General features: G+C 47.3%; 1 protein-coding gene across 1 annotated transcript in view; it reads left to right on the forward strand.

The window, feature by feature from the left end:
• NT5C1B (5'-nucleotidase, cytosolic IB) overlaps positions 1-20,618 on the forward strand; it is a 143,533-nt gene that overhangs the window by 75,244 nt on the left and 47,671 nt on the right. The window contains exon 3 of the mRNA XM_078647751.1: positions 11,855-11,984. Coding sequence (XP_078503877.1) covers positions 11,855-11,984 — 130 coding nt within the window. The remainder of the gene's footprint in view (positions 1-11,854; positions 11,985-20,618) is intronic.

Genomic DNA, 20,618 nt, shown 5'->3' on the forward strand with positions numbered 1-20,618 from the left:
CTCTCCAAGAGTCCTCAGGGTTGGCCACGGGATCTACACAGACTGAACTATCATTAGCCTTTTGTGCTGTGGTTGTGTGGGGAATCAACCTTGGGTCCAGTTCCGTGTGAAAATGCTTGAAGTGAGACACATTCCTGGTCACTACTTCTCGTCCTCTCGTGACTCTTACGCGGGTACCTTTCACACTGATCACACGCCAGGGACCTCGTTCATAAGTTAGCCTGAATTTGCCACTGGTCACTCTGTTCTTTAATAGCACCAAATCTCCTCTGTGGAATTTCCTTGCTGTGGCTCTTCGTCTTTGGCTGACTTGGGCATATGCTTTCTTCCGGCTGTTCGCAATCTTGTCTTCATCCGTGGTCTTCGGCATCCATCTTGGGTGATGGGGAATGGAATCAGTTACTACTCGTCCCATGAGAATATGAGCCGGGGCCACCCCAGTGGTGGAATGAGGTGTTTGGCTGTAACTTCGTAAGAACGTGAATATGGCCATTTCCACTGACTGCCCTTTATCATGTGCAATCCTTATCACCTTGTTTAGAGTTCTCATGAAACGTTCAGCTTCTCCATTCGCTTGCGGCCAGCGGGGAGTTATTCGACGATGTCGCACCCCTAGAGAGCTCAGATAGGTGGCTAGTTCTTGGCCTTGAAAAGGTGGTCCATTGTCGGTCCGCAGTTCCTTCATTACTCCATGAGCAGCTATGACTTTTTCCCGTTTGGGGATTACTTCAGCCGCACTTGTGTTGGTTATGATTTCAACTTCCGGGTACTTTGAGTGGTCATCAATCACTACCATGGTGTGTCGTCCATCTGGAATGCTGCCAAAATCCATGCTGACCTGCTCCCACGGTTGTTGCGGACGAGGCTCCACTATGACTGGTGCTTCCCGCGGGACATCTCCCGTGACCTGGCAGGCAGTACAGGATTTTACCGTTTTCTCAACTAACTCATCCATAAGAGGGAACCACACCTTAGCTCTCAGACGTGCCTTGGTTTTAACTATTCCTTGGTGACCAACATGGGCCAGTTGAACCACCTGTTCAGTTAATGACGAGGGTATTACCAGCTGGTGTCCTCGTAGTAGGCAGCCAGTGTTGTCTTCATTTAGGTCATCTCTCACATGGTACAGACTATCCATGATTCGTTGAGCTTCCGGTGTAAGTGTCTTCCAGCTTTCCTTGGCTCTGTGCCAGTTGCGCTTCTGAATGGCCTCCCTGGCCCTTTGTAGGCAGACATCCTGTGTGGTGGCCTCTGCCACTTCACTTACAGAGAGAGAGCGTGGACATGACCGAGCAGTGACACACTTGACATAAGCTTCTGTTTCTTCAGCCTCTCCCATCTCTTCAGGCGTTGCAGGCCGGGGGTCTCGTGAGAGATAGTCTGCCGGGTTCTTTGCTCCTGGTTGATATTCAATGGTGCAGTTGTATTCTTGTAGTTGCAGCATCCACTTTTCTATGCGGGGTGGTGGTTTCGTAGAGGTCCCTGAGAATAGGGACACCAGCGGCTTGTGGTCTGTGATGACAGTAAATGGTTTTCCGTACAGATAGAGATGAAAATGTCTGCAGCCCCAATGTATCGCTATGGCCTCCTTTTCAATTTGGGAATAACGTTGTTCAGTGTCAGTGAGTGAGCGGCTGGCAAATGCCACCGGCATCCAGTCCATTTCATCCCGTTGTTTCTGTATGAGTACTGCACCCAGCCCTGCAGGGCCGGCATCTACGGCCACCAAGGTGAGATTTCGGGGATCAAAGAAAGCTAGAGTGGTGTTGTCCGAGAGGGCGGCCTTGATGCTCTCGAATGCCTTTTCTTGCTCCGGACCCCATGTCCAGGGTGTGGAGTCCTTCGTAAGCTCTCTCAAAGGAAGTGTCAAATTGGCAAGATCTCTAATAAATCGTCCACAGTAGTTGACCATCCCTAGGAAGCTGCGAACTTCAGTGACCGTAGTGGGAGGCTTGGCATCCTTGACATCTTTGACCTTTTCCGGATTGGGGTTGACTCCATCTGCTGAGAAAGTGTACCCATAGAACCCTATTTTCCGCCGCAGGAACTCGCATTTTTCTCGGTGCAGGGTTAGTCCAGCCTCTCTTAGCCTTCGGAATACTTGTGCCAGTCGTTGGTTATGCTCCCCAATGGTTTGCGCATGTATCATAATGTCATCGCTGACATTGATCACTCCTGGTATGTTCGCAATCAGTTCCTGGATCACATTTTGGAATACTTCGGCTGCCCTGGATATTCCAAAGCTGAGTCTGGTATATCTTCGGAGGCCTATGTGGGTTGAAAACGTCGTTATGTTCCTCGACTCTTTGTCCAACACCAATTGATGGTATCCAGACCGAAGGTCCAACTTTGAAAACCAACAGGCCCCTGCCATTTCCCCAATGAGATCATCAATTGTGGGTGTAATGTGGCGTTCCCTTTTTATGGCAGCATTGGGCAGGCGCATGTCTACACAAATCCGAACAGCTCCTGGTTGCTTCGGTTTCCTTGTTACCACAATGGGCGACACCCATGGGGTGGGACCTGTGACCTTCTCGATTATGCCAGCCGCCTCCAGTTTTCTGAGTTCTTCTTCCACCAGAGGCCTGAGATGGAAGGCTATGCGGCGGTGTCGCAATGCAACTGGCTGCACTGTCAGGTCCACATGGAGGTGTATTTCACGACCTGTGAAGCGGCCTATCCCTTGGAAGATATCAGAGAAATCCGTTATGAGCTGCTGCACCGACTCTTCATGGACACCAAACGCAAAGGTGACGACCCCTAGGTCTTCAGCCGCTCGACATCCCAGTAGCATGCCTTGCCCATCTTCCGACACAAATACGTTGGCATTGATGGTTCTGTCCCCATGAGTAATGGTCGACCGGAACTTTCCCCTGATTCTGAGGGGCGTCTCCTGACCATACGCAAAGACCGTAATGGGCGAGGGACTCAAATTTGGAGGATGAGTCAGGGTTCTATAAAGAGCTGCACTCATGAGATTGATGGTGGCCCCTGTGACCACCACAGCCATTATTTCCTGCTCCGCCACTCTGAGTGAGCATTGTGGAAGTTTCCTGGCTCGACGGGCGGCTGTTCCTATCATGTGTACCTTGTGCACTGTTCTTTCTTCCTCCTCATTGTCGTCCATGTCACTCTGACTCTGACCGCCTTCCGGTAATGCGTTCACGGCTTGTCTGGGCTTGCGGAATTTTTTTGAGCGGCATACTTTTTCGAAATGGTTGAGTTTGCCACAACCTGAGCATCGCTTCCCTCTAGCTGGGCATTCCGGCGCTGGATGATTCGGGCCTCCACAATACCCACACGGAAAGCCAGACGCGCCTGCCTGTGTCCTCGCAGGTTTCTTGTTCCACTTGGTCGGCGATCGGACTTGGAGCTTGTTGACTGGTTCAGCCTTGACCGGTGCTTGTAGGGCTGCCTCCATGTGAGCAGCTCGTGCTTTGGACAGTTCCTTGGTGCGACCAAGGGTCAGGATATCAGCTAGCGGCTTTCCCGATTCTTCCAAAATCCGTTCTCTTAACTTAGCCGATGCACATCCTTGAATGATTTGACCCCGTATCTCCTCGGTGGCATCCGCAAACCCACAGGACAGCGCCAGTCTCTTAAGCCTGGTGTGATACGTGTCCAACGACTCCTCGGGCAGTTGCCTCGCTTGCCTGAATACAAATCTTTCATAGTCCTGATTAGCCATGGGTTCAAAATGTGCATTCAGGGCGTTGATGAGTGTGTGGTGAGTTTTGGGAGTGGCTTCTATGAGTGTTCTGGCAATGGAATGCACATCCTTGCCAGCTAGATGGAGCACCATGGCTCGCTTCTGTTCTTTGTGGACTTTCGTGGCATCAAAAAATACCAAGAGTCTATCCACCCATTCTTTCCACTTGGAGGCCAATGACGATGGCGATCCTTCCACCACAAATGGTTCGATAGGTGGTATTGTGGCCATGTCGAGACTGGCGAATGGCCAGGCCACCCGTGACCAGTGGGGTGCTGGGCTTTTCTAGCAAACTTCCTGCCCCGCAACTGCCCCGGAGATCGGTGCCTCCCGTGTGTTCACCCCACTGCGGGGGCTTGTCCACAGTGCACGACTGCTGCGGTACCTTCTGCGCAGTCACTTCTCCCCCCCCAGGGCAACCGCCAAACAGGGCGCGCTGGGATAGCGGCCGCCAGACGCAGAACACCGCGTCCGCGCGATGCGTGGGAGATGGCAGGGCGCGGCTTCGTCGTGGAGCGTTGGTCGGACGGGTCCAGAGAAGAGCGCGCTTCACGCACCGGCAGGGAGGCCGAGTGCGGCGCAGACCCGTGAGCACCGTGGCACCAATAGAAGGCTCATGGACAGATTGGGCAGTGAATCCACCCGTCGCAGGGCCCAGAGATGGAGCGGGAGCACGGCAGGCAGAAAAACAGGGGCGCCGATCCAGCTCACCTGCACGCCCGACTGGCGAGACGCAGTGTCCGGGTGCATGCACAGCGTGTGGGCAGCCGTGGGGCACGAGCACCACGAGCAGGGGCACACGCTCGCAGCCGCCGCACGAAAAGGGCCAGCGCCACCCACACGCAGCGAAGGTTCCGTCAACCACCCTCGTCGCCAATTGTTGTGTTGCCAAAGGGGGCAGATCGGATGACCCTAGGGCCTGTGGCTGGGACCCTACACTCAGGGGCACCTGGGACAATTACAGGCCTGACACGCGGCCTAGAAATAATATCAGGCGGACACTAATGGTGCTGTTTCTGGTTCACTGCTCCGCACCCGAATAAACGTGCGTGCGTGCGTGCCTCTCTTTATTATAGTAAGTCACATGACCTAACGTTGTGCGCCAGGGGCGTCATGCGCGTAGAATAACAGGAACACAACACCTACCTCTTCCCTTGCACCTCTCTTCTTTTTATTTACCCTTGCAACATGAATTAAAAACATTGACAAACCCAATAATAGATATTGCATAGGCAACACAGACTGGCTTTGCCAATGCGTGTTCCTTCTCTGTTGTATCTTGTTAGCAGGTCGTCTGAGCTTTCAAAAGGTTCAGGTTCTGTACTTTAAAGTGCACAGTCTCCAAAAAATGTTATGCATTTAAGAATTTGGGCCTTAATTAGCCGTACATGCCATGCTTTGAACTGTGTGTTTATTATATTTAATACATACATATGTATGTATGCATGATTTGTATGTATTTTGCCTGAGCACCTATGATTTCAGGACAACCGGGTCGGAATTAATATCCGTATAGCAAAGATCATTTTATAAGCCACTATTTTATTTTTGTGGCGTATATGCCCTGCATTTGCAAAGATCATGATGTTGTCTTCGTTCATCAAATGTTTTCCTGCCATATGATGTCCCAGTCTTGTTTAAAAAATAGTTTGAAACAATGAATTCAAAAAATAACAAAATAAAATAAATATTTGAAAAACTGAATACCAAAAACGATGTCTTTATGTTACTTGTCTTTATTTTAAAAACAATTGCATGGGCTTTTTTTAAATTAAATAAAGGTCCTGCCATCATGGAAGACCTGTTGAGGTGGCATGCAGGCCTATCAGTACGCAAGCCAATAGAGAGAGAGGAGAATCCCATTTGCATACCGGCCAACTCACACGGTGTCATGAGTGACACATGATATCAGCTACCATCACATGGTCTCCCGGTGAGGAGCCGATATCACACGGTGGCAGGGAAAACGAGCTGAAAACCCCTGTAAATAGTGGTTTTCCAGCTCAGTTTCCGAGGCTTTGCCCTGCTGACATCCATTAGGGGGTGAAAAAACACCCCAGGACTCCAGGCTCAGTTAGCTTTTTTTTTGTGGGAGGGGGGGGGGGGTAGGAGGCTTGAGGTATGGCTCAAAAGTGCCTCACAGGTACTTTTGGGCATGAGCCCCCCCCCACACACACACACACACTGTGAGGTTGTTAGGTCGAGCTGGTAAACTGCATCCAAAGGATGCAGGTGTCCAGCTGAAGACCTAATGTTGTCTGTCACGAGGGAAGGAGGACAAGAGGGTGTTACGAGCTTTTTCCCTGGATTTGTGTGTGCGAACGCGCACGTTCCGTCCTGCGCCGCGCCGTGCACTTCCCTCCCATACTCCCAGCAAGTCAGCCTAACGTGCATGCATGCACACAGACACACACACACGCGCGCACACGCACTTACACAGACACGCAGGCACCCAGACAGGCAAACCCCTCCCCCCCACAGTCACACACACACACGCATACACACAGACTCCAAGACACATACACACACGCACGCTCACACACATACACAGCCCACCGCCGCGCGAGCTCACACACATGCTCCCCCGCCCTCGCAGGCCAGCAACAAAGCGAAGCCCCACTCACCGGCTTCCTTGGTGCAACGGCTCTCACCGGCAGCAGGACTCTTCCTCCCTTCTTCAGCACCGGGGCGCAGGGTAGGCTGCTGCCTGCTCCGGTGCTCCAAACAATCGTGGCTCTTCCGTGGGAGGCGGGGTAGGCTCCCGCCCTCCTACTTCCTGTTTCCGGTTGTCCCGCCCGGCCTGCCTGACTTCCTGGTCGCAGGCCGGCGGCGCGAGCTCTGGGCAGACTGCAGCACGCGCTCTCGGAAGATTTCCCTGCCCTCGCAGTTGTAAGGTAAGAGAAAACTGCAACGAATGCTTGATTGCTCTATTGCATGAGGATGTCCACAGAATGTTCCACTGCACGAGAGGGGGAGAGGGATCACCCCTTTCCATTAGATGGGGGCTCTGGATCATTCCATGCCATTGGGGGAGCCACGGATTATTCTAACAAACAAATTGCAAGTCAGACCGAAACTGCACTAAAGAGCAATTGGTTGCACTTCTGCTAGGGGGACAGAGGACAGCTTCACTCTATGAAATTAAAAGATGTGTCATCCACTCGTCTCACAGGTCATTTAAATATGAAGAGGAACTACATAGGCCGTGGAATCGATCGCTTCATTGTACGAAAAAGAATCATAAATCTTTAACTGCACGAAGCTAGAGAAGCTAAACAATGAACTCAACCCCCTGCACAAAAGCGTCGGGTGGTGGAATCCTCCACTGGCGCATGAGGACGGGGGCGATGTCTTGGAATTTGGCACGACGTCGGATCAATGGATCATACCACTCTGTGGGAGGAGGAGGAGGGGGACTGGACAGTCCTCTTCAACTGCCTGTTCCCATGTTAGCTTTTACTTTATGTTCATCTAGTACAGGTAACATTTGAGGCAATTCAAAATGAATGCCGAATCTTCCTGTGTTGTATTGTGTAGATAGTTTCATACACGTTTTTACTAGCAGACGTTTAAAGAATTCACGAGGCACCAGGAGCAACGAATTTGTGACGTACATGGGTCACTATATGACTGGTTCATAAATGCATGTCGATTCAGTGATGGAAGAAAAAAGGAAAATAGAAATGCTCACGGATAGAGAGATAGGTAGATACAGGGAAATACAAATACTAGTAGAAACAAAACGAAAAAGAGCGTGAGCTTCGATCTTGGGGTCCTAAGAGTGTAAATGTCCTGATCTCCTTTTTGGCAGTGTGTATTCCTGCATGCAGCTGTGGACATAGTAGGAGAGGTAAAGTGTGAATGGGGTTACATCTAGACCTCACATATAGGTATCACATTTGCGAAAGTTATAACTATTGGCATTGTAAATGACAAAGCTATTAATTTAGCTATTTAAAAAAAAAACATAAATAAAAACTTTGCCATTTACAATACCAATAGCTCAAACTTTCCTAATGCGAGACCTATTGCATTGCAAATGCTTGTTCTTCAAGTTGTCAGGTATGCATTTGGGAGACAGATAGGAAAACTGAGAGATGAAGGGGCGATCAGGTAGGTACTGTGGAAGAAAAAGGTAAATAAACAATGGCATTTGTGAGGGGGCCCCTGTTCTGTTTTCATGGCAAAGCAATCTGTAAAGGTGACAAAAACAGATATTGGTGGGCTACTACTATAACATAGGGCTTTGGACTGTAGTGTGTGCGGACACCCGCTTGTTTTCATGTGGCAATGTTTCAACGTCAGAAAAAAAACGAAAAGTTTATAAAAATATTTTTTAATATTCATTACTGTAAAAAAAATCCTGTAGAGAATCACTATAAAACATTATTTTAAAAACATTGTCTCAATTCAACATCTGAAGAAAAAAGTTTAATAAATTCTTCATTTTTACACGGAACGTAGCACCACTACTCGCCTTCAGTTATTTGAAAGAGAACAAATACAAGCTTTCTTGTGCATTTTTTTTCCCTGGTAAGGTTCTCATGTTGTGGTTTATCACACTGGGCAGGTGAGCGTGGGACCGCTTAAGGGCTGTAAAGAAAATGTTTTTAAAAATGTTAAATATTTTGTAGAGAGACACAGGTGTTGTAAACGGTGCACGCAGTGAAAGGTTTGAGTGTGAATGGGAGCCTGGAGCTCTACATTCTTCTCAGGAATGCCTAAATAATGGGCACTTTGTGCTCATTCTCTTTGAAAAATGCTTGTCAGGGGGTTCATTTTGTGAAACAAACCATACAGCAATTCAGCAATGCTAGCCCCTAAACCTGCAAATGGAGCCATTTTCTGGCTGGAGATTTTGCCTTCGGAAACTGCTGTTTTGTCCACTTACATCAGGAGCCTTCGGCGAGTAGCTGTGAGCTAATGGTAGCTCTGCAGCTACCTAGAAGTGACTCTCCTCTGTGCAGTCCAGCCTAAGACATACGTAGCATTTGATTGGTTGAATTAATACTGTACCAGAATTGAAAAGCATGGATTCCAGACATAAATTTGTGTATTTTATGAACTCATAAGCTGATCTTTGGAGAAAAATTGTTGAATTTCGAAAATATATTTAAAAGCTGATATTTGAGCAATACATCATGCAGCGTAGGAGAGACTTGTTACTGTTGTCACTATCTGGTGGCCTGGAAACAATGCACATAGGGCTGTTGTGTATTACCTACGTAGGACCACGCCATGTTGACAAAGCCTCTACATTACTGCTGGTAACCATGACTGATGAACTAAGAGGATCACTGCTCGTAATCTTGCATATGGTGGCCACCAGCTCGGGACGATTTTCATTGGATATAAGCATCTCTTTTTGTAGAAAAGTTTAGAGACTTCAATCTAAATGTAACTTTGTGCACAAAATGTTTCTGACTCTGACTTCTAGGCCAGATACTGTGTTATGTTAGGAGAGAACACTTTGCATTCAATGGAGTATTACTGTTATGTGATATGAGCGTGGAAGTCATTTTTTTCTTAGTACTATGAGGTGGGTAACATCATCGTGTGAAACAAACAATATGTCCCGCCAGAGTGTCTTAAAGTATTTAGGTGTGCTTCCCAATTTCAAAAATGACTTGATGCACACCTCATTGTATGAAAGTCAGTGCTCTAATGTCCTCAACCTGCTCACAGTCGTATTAAAAACACAACAAACTTTTCCAGAGTCAATAAGATCCTTGGAAAAAGCACAAAAACAGTGCAAATTATATTTATACTATTAGTGGCAGCAACGCAGTCCAAAGCTGCGGGCACATTGTGCTGATTTGTGATTTGCACGTGCACATATCACCAGCATTTAGTTTGTGGCAAGTGTTACCATAGAAATAACGTCCTCACACAGGCCTATATAACTCCTTTGTAGCCTATTCTCCATATGTGCAACAATAAATAAATAAATTGGGTGCTAAACTTTCAAAAAATTCATTTTTTTTATGAGTAGGGGAGAGTTTGTACCCAATTGTTGCCCCAGACTTAAAAAGACCCTCATTTTTTTCTGACGTAGTTAAGCATTCCAAGTAGAAGATCAGAAATAAGAGTTATGAAAAACTTATGTACGACTGTGTAGATATGTGACTCACCTCAAGAGAGTAGTAAATCTGCATCCATAAAAGTACTCCTATAAACAGGTTAAGGTTTACTAATTTTTGAAACTCTCAACCATTGACAGAAGTACAACTGGAAAGCTGCGCCAATCACAGGTTTGTAGGTACACTAAAGGCAATGTCATTACGTCGAGCCTGGGCAGCGCCTGCGCTGCTCTGTGAGGCATGCTGTATTGAGGTACGGCATAGAATGCCCATTTCCCGCCTATCATTTCAATTGGCTCCTGTCACTATCCTTGCAAAATCCTTGCTTTTCATTTGTGAATAGGCTTAGTAGTCCCTCCGTACCGCCTCGTCTGCATTTGTAACCTCCCATAAGGACTGGACATGTTACTTGTGTTGTTACACGGTATGCTTTATAAATCGCTGAGCACTATTTTCTTTAATAATCTTCCTCTATTTCACCCACGACATCGCAACAGGCAGCCTGCTTTTATATTATTTGTTTTTAAATTACAGCATGGTCTGCTTTAACTATAGTGGCCGTGTTTATTTAATTATTTATTTACAGGGCGGGCCGCTTCCAGTTTAGCAGACGCGCTTATTTAATTATTTAATTTACAGTGCGTACCACTTCCACTTTAGCGGCCGCGCTTATATATTTAATTAACAGCGCGGGCCGCTTTCACTTTAAATGATTATAATTTTTTTTCACTCTGGGTGAAAGCGCACAATACGCACTTTCACTATAATGTTGGCCCACCGCTTTCTTTAGACGCTGCTCCTTGTAACCTGCATACGGCGAGCAGCATCTAAAGAAATGAGCGCAGCCACCATTAGAGGAGTCTCGCATTTGCGAGAGTTTGAGATATTGGGATTAAAAATGTCAATGCCTTTACATATATGTTGCTTTAAAAAGCACATAAATAAAAGGTATTGTCATTTACAATGCCAATAGCTTAAACACTCGCAAATGCGAGACCTATTGCATTGAAAATGATAGTTTTTACAAGTTGCAGTTTCTGCAATGCGGTATTGTACACTCTGTTTACGTTTGAGGAAAGCAGCCTTGCTGACCATGCTCACATTTTTTTTTGATTGATTTTTCCCACAGGGAAAATCATTTTTCTCATGAATGAACCCCTGCCTTTACTTCCTCTTGAAGTTCAGTGGTATCCGTTCCTCTTTCAACCCTGGAAGTGGGATTTAAACCAGTACATGTCCGACCACTTCCAGGCAGGTCACAAGTCCTAAAAAACGAAGTGGGGGGGACGCTGTCACCGGAAGTGACGTCACAACAGGAAGTGACATCACGAAAGGTGGCTTGCACCATCGGGCTCATTGCCTCCCCTCGCTCATCCCTTTGATGCGATTGCTTCTGAGAAGTCGGCGCGTGAGCAGCGTGCTGTGAGCTCCGAGCTCCTCGTCCCAGAGAGGCCAAAGAGTGAAGTCCAGCTGTTTAGCAGGGTGGACGGCGTACCCCCGGTAACATAAGTGGGGGGACGCCGTCCACCCGCGTGGTACCCCGATTCGAGCCCTGCTTCCAGGGTGAGAAAGAGGTGCAAATTCAATTCAGCTGAAAGCTGTTCCAAAAAGCTGGCCCGGCATTTTTCCAAAAATTCATTTAAGAAAGCGCAGACGTAATTTTAGGTACTCGATTACTGGCAAGATAATGTCAGAGGGTGAGGGTTCATTTTCTCTCATGCTGTATGTTGACAGGTTGCTCTTTTTTTCTGTGCTCACATACGCTTCCATGCATGTCCAGGGACAAGGCGGAATACTTTCGTCGTTTGAAAAAAATATGTATCTTGTACAAACATGTCCATTGAGCAGCAAGTCAAGGCAAGCACAGTAGCTAGGAGAACCAGAGAAACGAAAGAAGCGAAAATGCCGGGCATGTGTGTGGCACCAATTGTTTTACTGCTGGCAGATTTCCCACAGAAACCATGGTTACAGTTTCAGCTGTCTGTGCGTTCCTTTCTCCCCTCTGTGCAGAGGGTACCGCATGGCTGCCTGTTTATTTACTCATCCTCGTATCTTCTACCTGCAGGCCGTGGAGGAGGTGAACGCCAGGCTGCGCGAGCTCTACCCGGACAGCGAGGAGCTCTTTGATATCGTGCTGATGACGAACAATCACGCCCAGGTCGGGGTGAGACTCATAAACTCCATCAATCACTACGGTAAGTAAAATAAATAGTCTTTTGTGGCTACTCTTAGCTGCCACGGTGATGGGATGTATTGCACTTTGCCCCCGTTGGCGCGGCTGTTTTTTTTCTCTTTGGATAAACCTTCCTATGGCGGGAATGTTTATTTGCCTGTGTCAGCGCGAGAGCGACAGCCCACATTTCTTCAGCTTCCAGCAAACTTTTGAAGCCAAGTTCACCCCAGAGCGTGTGGGCTTAACTTGTCAGGGGCGAGCCTCGCATTCTAATCAAGGCTCCTGAAGGTGTTATTCCCCCCTCCCCCGGCCTCACACAGCAGGATTATGTACAGTGTGCCAGGCCTGTGAGGAGAGATCAAACACCTCGCTTACCACTCTGACGGGCACGGGGTTGCAGGATTGACTGCACAAACATTCACAGTAGGGAGGGAAGCTGTCTGGGGTCACCTGGAGGAGGGCCTGGTGGATTCCAGGGTGAAGTGCAGTCCTGGGGGCGGTCTCCTGGGTGGTCTTGTATCTGCACACAGAAGGCTTCACTCACCCTATGGCTATGTTTAATACACGCTCCTTACTTCGTTGTTTTACTTGCAGCCCACATAAGTGCCTTGTGAATACCCCGTGGAAAGACGGCGTTTTGTACAATATTTGTAGCTTTCTAATTTTTTTTACAAATGGATAACTTTCTGTCAAATATAACGTCTCGTCTGTCTCACTGACGATACAAAAACAACCCACTGACACCGAGTATAGCCAAGTAAAAAAACAAAATAATAATGCCTCTCGCGCCCAAGAACTTTTTTCACAGGGCCCTTTCTTTCACGACTGTGAGGCCTTGTGACATCTCAGAGAGACGCAACGACACATGAAAGCCAACATTTCCACACGTTCCCCCAACTGCTTCATATGTAAAAGTACACATGGTATATACAAGTACTTCCCTGGAATTACTTCTATCTCTACGCTTATCGGAGCCCACGCCTTATCTCAGGAAGGAAAGATGAAAGTAGTGAGAGACCACAGCGAGGTCTCTTCTTGGTACCATAGACTGACCCTCCCCCGTTAGTGACTTTAGACCTTTTGGTTAATTAAGGGTTACTCTTATTATGAGATGCAGGAAATCACACATTTAAACAGTCGGAAGTGTTGGTACATGAGTTATGTAAAGGGAGGTTGCAATCGGTTGCATGTTTTGTAAGCTAAACTGAGAATGTGACGAGCTTGAGCAATGAACAACGCCCTCTAGCTGTATGCTGTGAATGAAAAATTGAACTAAAAAAGTGTGTTTGTATGTGTGTGAGTGGGAGAGAGAGTGTGTGTGAGAGAGAGAGAGAGAGTGAGAGAGAGAGGGAGAGTGTGTGTGTTACCAAGCCTTGCGGACTGAACCACACTATAGAAAATGTCATATATGCCAATTAACTTGCTATTGTTGTTACCTAGTAATCACCATATATATACCGGGGTGGATGGGGGGGAAGTGTGTGGGGGGCGGGGCAGTGTAAGGGGACATCTCACCGACTCGAAAAGAGGCTTCCTGGCGCTGCAAGCAACCAATTTTTGAGATTAGCTGCATCTGTAGTAACACTTTAGGATACTGTCTGCTGTTGTGTCTGTAGTTTGCCACACAAGAGATTTTCGAGGCCTTTGACTGGGTGGAGGGATTGACAATCAGAAATCGGTGATGATGGGGGAGAGGGTGTGGCATAACGACCAGAGCTGCCCAGTTTGGAACCGGGGAACGGGGTTCGAGTCTCGGCATTGGCACAACATCCTATGATTATGAACACATCACTCAATCTCCCCGTGCCCACAACAAAAAAATGTGCCCTTGTGTAATGTAACTGGTGTTCCTATAAAGCCCTCCAATACTATCAGCTCGATTCCGTGCTATATATAAACTACAAAAAAACAAGCATTTGCAATGCAATAGGTCTCGCATTTGCGAGAGTTAGAGCTATTGGCACTGTAAATTACAATGTCTTTTACTTATGTGTTTAGGTATGGAGCGTGATGGGTGCATGTGGTATGGAGTCGAATTATGTGTTAATGGCACAATGTAAACAAAAAACAATAGTGCATCAAATGCTGACTAGCAGGCTTGCAAATACATGTAAACTTACTGTAAATATTTTGATAAAGTTTCTAAACCACCGTAATTTCAATACCAATATTAAAGGGAAATTCCTGTGGCTTCTGCACGTTGGGTTGAGAAAGGGCCGATAAGGCTGGGACTGAGTCAGTTACCAATAAAATAGCTGGCTTATAAACAACTAGTTAGGGTGAAGTGTTAAAGGCCATACGTCACTGTGTCTGCAAGGATAATTAAACAGGTCTTAGATGTTAATGGTAGACTGGTGGATGATGGGCTTGGTTGGGGGAGATAGTCATACCTACGACTGCACCGTAAGAACCTTATTTGTGTTAATATACATAGCTGCCAAGCTTCCAGATAGCTTATGTGTGACACTTTCAAAGTTTCAGTGTACTTAAGAGTGACATTCAACGAATGTGAGTTACAAACTTTCTTGGGAGAAAAATCAAGTAATGAACTAAATGGAAACCATTAAATATCAGAAATTACACTGATTTGAGCACAAACAAGTTTAAGATCTTGAAACTGCTGCAAAGGAGCTGAAATGGAAGGGTACTAACCTAGTGCCCTGGTAAGCTCATTGTACTGTAAAACAATTGCATGACCATAATATTAAACAAACATATCTTTCGGAGGCAGTACTTTATTAATATTCTGCGTAGATATGCAAACACACATGCAATTAAATATAAAAAAAAATACCTACTGGATGCAAAAGATTGGCACTTACATTCTAAAGGAATCAATTAGTACTATTAACCTGTTGGACGCTCATGACGAGCTGAGCTCCTCATGAGCCACGGTGCTCGTGTGCTCATGACGAGCTGAGCTCGTCATAACGGTCAGAACGCTCGCATGCGGGGCTAATTCCCCCGCTGTGCTGAACGTTCTATGAAAACGGGTGTGGCCGTGACCAGCCGCAGTCGGCAGTAGGAGTTCCTGCAGGGCGGTGACGTGGGGAGGGGGAGAGGGAGAGGGTTGGGGGTAGTAATGTATGGATCACGGACTTTAACAGGTAAGTAAACATATAAATAAATAAAATGAATTTCGTTGCGTGCACTGCATCGCATTTGGTGATGTAGTGCGCGCAACAAAATTTGTTTTATTTATTTATATGTTTACTTACCTGTTAAACTCCGTAGTCCATACATTACTATCCCACACCCTGCCCCTCCCCACGTCATCGCCCTGCAGGAACTCCTACTGCCGACCACGGCTGGCCGTGACGAGCTCAGCTCGTCATGAGCACACGGCCACCGTGGCTCATGACGAGCTGAGCTCGTCACGAGCACCTGGGCGCTGTGCGCACCCCCCCCGCCCCCCAGCACAGCGGGGGAATTAGCCCTCCGGCCAACATGTTAAAGTCCATATGTACATACGGTCAAGATTGAGTTCCCCAACTTCCCAACTGGACACAACTCCATTCCCTGAGGGTTCCGTGCACACCGGACAGATGCACACAAGTAAGACATCCGTGCTCAGTGTGGTACGGAAGTGCCACGTACGAAACAAGGCCTTTGAAACTAGATAGAATGTCATGTTTTTACTGGTTGGTTTTAGTTTGCAGCTGAAATGCCCTGGGAATGATTGCACAGTTTATTAAAAGGCATGTCCACTGTTTGTAGAGTAATTAAAATAAATGCACTGGTTTTGCCCATGATAATAAATGAAAGTGCAATATTTAAATCAGCAATGTGTCCTAATAATGTGAAGCCCTTGCTCGTTTTGAAATCTGTGGCTCACGTACACTGGCACTGTTTCACTGGAGCACCCGTGTTTCTCTAAAAGTGAAGATCAAGAATTCAAACAGGTGATAACAAATTAACATAAGGCCAAACTGAAACGGACTATTCTGATATGCCATCCCCAGCAGGAATCAGGACACCACGAGAATGCATGAACGTAAGCAACATACTTGCTGCAAGCACATCGGCATGTGTGCGATTATTAAAAGAGCAACACTTTCTTTCAATGAAATGTCGGTTAACTTTCTAAAATAAACCATCTTTACTAGGAACCTATAGCTCTTCAGCAGTAGCGCTGTGGTTTTCAGACATAATTTGAGGCAGAAAGAAATTAGTAGTTTCGTAGCAAGTGGACTTTTAATTCCAAACTCTCTGCCCATGTTGTCACCCTGCAGGATAACACACTTATAAAAAAACAGGCTCACATATTCTACAAATGCAAGCATTTCTCACCTTAAACTGCATGCAGCTCTCCTTGTCTGCACTTCTCTGACATGCGGGTTATGGGGATTACTGGGAGTGCTTGCAGTGTAAGTCCGGTGACCAAAGATAAGGTACAGGCAACCGGCCAGGGCCTGCATGCGTGCCTCACACCGGAAGCACTTTAGCAGGCAAGGGATACATAGGGAGCTGGGGTTACCGTGCTTTCAGTGTCTTTTTAGGTCTCGCCTGTCGATGCGCATGCGCATCGAGCAAGCGAGACTATAGGGGCTCATCCACACTTTATCTAACTTGCAAGGAATCGTGGCGATTCCTTGCAGTGCCCGTGACTTTTAAGCTCAATGCGCATGTGCATTGAGCTTAAAAGCGCGTGCACAGCCGCCCGCATTCCTCCGACACCTTTGAAGTGAAGCTTAGCTTCACTTCAAAGGCCCGGCTTCTTCACACCTACATGCCGCTCTGCCCCGCTCCGCCCCCTCCCCTGAGTCATCCTGCCTGCCCTCGACGTTCCCCCCGCCCCCTCCCGCCACGCAATGCCGAGAGCTTTTTTTGATTAGCAATGGCGGCTTTGCTCTTCAGTGAACTTCTCCCTCCCGCTTTGGCTTTCCACCAGCATTTGCATGCCCGCCGTGTTACGGTGAAAGGCTTGTTTAGATTGCATCTTTCCGAGTTCTTTCAGGTGAACCTGCAGCACGGGTTAAAAGCATTTCATTTAACTGTCCAAGGGGGCCGCGGTTCCCACCTTTTCAGTTCACAATACAGTGATTCGTCTTCACTGAACAGTTACCAAGCAGCAAACACAAGGTAATGCTTCCTGTCCCTCCCTGCTTTACCTCTTGCTCCCTAGTCTCCTTTAAATACATCTCTTTGCCCTAAACATTACCAGTGCTTCTCCCCACAATCCCCCAATGTCTGAACCATTGTCTTCCTTCTTCCATAGAGCTACAGCCCGTCATGCTCTCTGTGTTCCTCCTGTCCTCTGCCCGCTGTTACCTCTCTCCTTGCTCTGTCCAGCTTACCCTTGTTTAATAGGTGTGTGCATATAGGTCCGCTGGTAGTTTCTTATTTTCACAATTGCTTCGGGGATATGCAGTTCCTTACTTTGTGTGCATTTGGTGTTTGTGATTGCACATATAATTTGAGTGGATCTGGGGTGCTTGTGTTTGTATGTGCACGTGTGCGATTTGAGAATATGTATATCTATGATGCTTGTGATTGTATTTGAATGCGTGTGATTTAAGAGTGTATATATCTGCAGTGTTTGTATTTGCACAAGTGTAATGTCTGTATATCTCGGGTGTTTGTATGTTCACAAGTGCGATTTGTGAGTGTGTATATGTATATCTGTGTGGCTTGTCTTCTTCTACCATGTCTGGTCATCTCGGACAGGGCCCCTTCTCTATAAACCCTCTCTACCCCACACATTCCGACCTCTCCCTTTCTTTGGCTGCTTTTGCTCAAGTACTTACAAGCCCCCAAACGCCCCCCCCGCCCGCCCCCCTTAACTCAAAGACACACAGGGCATTTGTTGTGCGCTCGCAGAAAATATATTCTTATAGCGGCAATCCCCCCCGCCCCCCTCGAAATACCCGGCAGCCTTGAGGGGACAGGCCTGGAGCTCAGAAGGAGATGCTTTCCTCTGTTCTTTGACCCCATATGCCTCGACTTCTCCGAGTGAATAAAAGTGGTCCGCGGCGCCTGCAACCAGCTCGGTAGGAGCAGAGGCTCTTGGCAGAAACTTGGCACTACCTCAGGAGGAGTTACAGAGCGTTTCACTCGAAGCACACAGACTTCAGGGATAGAGCTGAAAGCCGGGCTCGTCCTGCTTCTGGCAGTGCTGCTGAGCTTTGCTGCCTGCCATGTGATGACAGCCTATTGTAGCGCTTAGAATGCTCATAGTCCTGTTCGAGGTGCTGAGGGCATAGGTAAGGAATGAAACTACACTACTTGATTTATTATTTTGTCTTTGCGGTGCGAATTCTGCCACTGGCCTCTCATTTTATCCTGATTTTGTCATTTTCATGTTGTTTGTGTAGCACTTAGAATGCTAATGGCACAAAGGGAGTAGAGGCGCGGTGAAAGTGCACTGCTTGCTATGTTACTCAGTTTTTATAAAACACACTTCTGTGATTGGTATTGCCTCGTAGCGCTAGTAACTACGGCCTTTTGTTTTGAACTGATATTGTTTTCGCATTTTGGTAGGATAATGCTTAGATAACCCAGGACCCTTTTAAAAGCACCAGGGAGGAGACAAGGGACATTAAGTATTATGTTATTTATCTATTCCATTCTGGCTTCTCTTAATTCTCCCCTATATCCATCTGCTACGTGTATTATAATTCAAGCACTATTCCCCAACCTCTACCATCCTGTTGTTTATATCTCTCCTTCGCCCAAAACAAAACCTTAAAAAAAAAATCCATCTTTCAATTTCTTTTTTTAATAAGGTCGTTCACTTATACGTAATAACATCTTAATTGTAGATAAGGTAACAAAAATACTTATAACATTTTTATTTTTTTATAACTTTGGAACATGCTGTACACAAGCCACTCTACTGTACAATATAACCTAAGCACATTAGCAAAGTCAGTACCCCTGACTAAACATTTATAAGGTCCCAAAGACGAGACCTGTTGGCTGTGCCAATAGGTCTCGCCTTTGGGACCTTATAAGTGTTTAGCCATGCAACACTTGATGTTGTTGCACCAAGGATATTGTGCTGGATAACTAAACACGTATAAGGTCCCAAAGGCGAGTCCCACACACGCAACGCCACTCGCACACGCAACGCCACTCGCACACGCAACGCCACTCGCACACGCAACGCCACTCGCCCACGCAACGCCACTCGCCCACGCAACGCCACTCGCCCACGCAACGCCACTCGCCCACGCAACGCCACTCGCCCACGCAACGCCACTCGCCCACGCAACGCCACTCGCCCACGCAACGCCACTCGCCCATTTGCAAAACGGAAAATGTTAAACTCTTCTATTGCGAGACCTATTGCATTTTCACTCTCACTCACCCTCAACCCCTCACCCTCACTCACCCTCACTCACCCTCAACCCCTCACCCTCAACCACCCTCAACCCCTCACCCTAACTCACACTCACCCTCACTCACCCTCACCCTCACTCACCCTCACTCACCCTCACTCACCCTCACTCACCCTCACCCTCACTCACCCTCACTCTCACTCACCCTCAACCCCTCACTCACCCTCACCCACCCTCACCCTCACTCACCCTCACTCACCCTCACTCTCACTCACCCTCACTCTCACTCACCCTCACTCACCCTCACCCTCACTCACCCTCAACCCCTCACCCTCACACAGTGCAATAGGTCTCGGAGCATTTGAGTTAGAGCTTTTAGATTTGTTTATGGCTTTTTTTCTTTGTAATTCTTTAGCATTGCCTACAGGAAACAAAAATGCTAAAGATTTAAAAAAAAAACCCATAAACAATTCTAAAAGCACTAACTCTAATGCTGCGAGACCTATTGCATTTCCAATGCTTGTTCTTTATTGTAGACACAACTAGTCCGTTCATTCACCTGCCCCGGGGAGGCCGGGCATGAGCTCAGCTTCAATTTTTGACATTTATTTAGGAACCGGACATTCCCCGCCGGTGGCCGCAGCAGGGGTACTTGATTTTAATTTACTACGTCAACTAGTTAATTGTGACCATAGCAAAACCCCATGCTTGGCCACCCCCGCGAACAGATTTTAAAAAGAAACCAAAATAGCTGTGCGCTCAGGGAAACAAGGGTGCGAGAGAACGAAAAGCTTGGTAAAATAAAACAAGAAATGCAGCCCCCTAAATTCTGACTGGGGAGGGGGAGGATGCCAGCCTCTTATGGAACCATAGGGCCAGGAAATCTAGAATGCAAAATGCATCACCGTTCTTGGGGTGAAAGCCTGTATCCTAGCAGCAAATCTCACAGCAACCATAGACGGAAGCTAGGATCCATGAACAGAATGCTCTATATGAGCACCATTTGTGACGCAATAAAGGGCTGCATTCCATTGGATCTCACCCTGGCCCTTGGCAGTCGTCAGTGTACTTTATTTGAACCTCTGGAATCAGCAACACTCTGCCATGTCTTTTGGCAAAAGTGGATCTTCCTGTGGGCGCAATGTCGATCGCTGATTGGGTGAGCTGGAGTCTTTGGTGATACCTGCCTCTTATATGTTTCCTTTTAATAGTGTTGTGCTTTGTAATGGCCTACTGGCCAGGTTAAGAAGTCCGCGGCTGCTGCTTGGATGAGCCCAGGCCTGTGTTCGCGTAGGCATGGATGGCTCTACTTGGACCAGCAGTGCTTGATGGGTGGCATGGCGGCCTTCGGGTTGGAGGGAATTGGGATTACGTTT

Source organism: Lissotriton helveticus, chromosome 6, assembly GCF_964261635.1.
Source record: "Lissotriton helveticus chromosome 6, aLisHel1.1, whole genome shotgun sequence".
NCBI classification, from domain to species: Eukaryota; Metazoa; Chordata; class Amphibia; order Caudata; family Salamandridae; genus Lissotriton; species Lissotriton helveticus.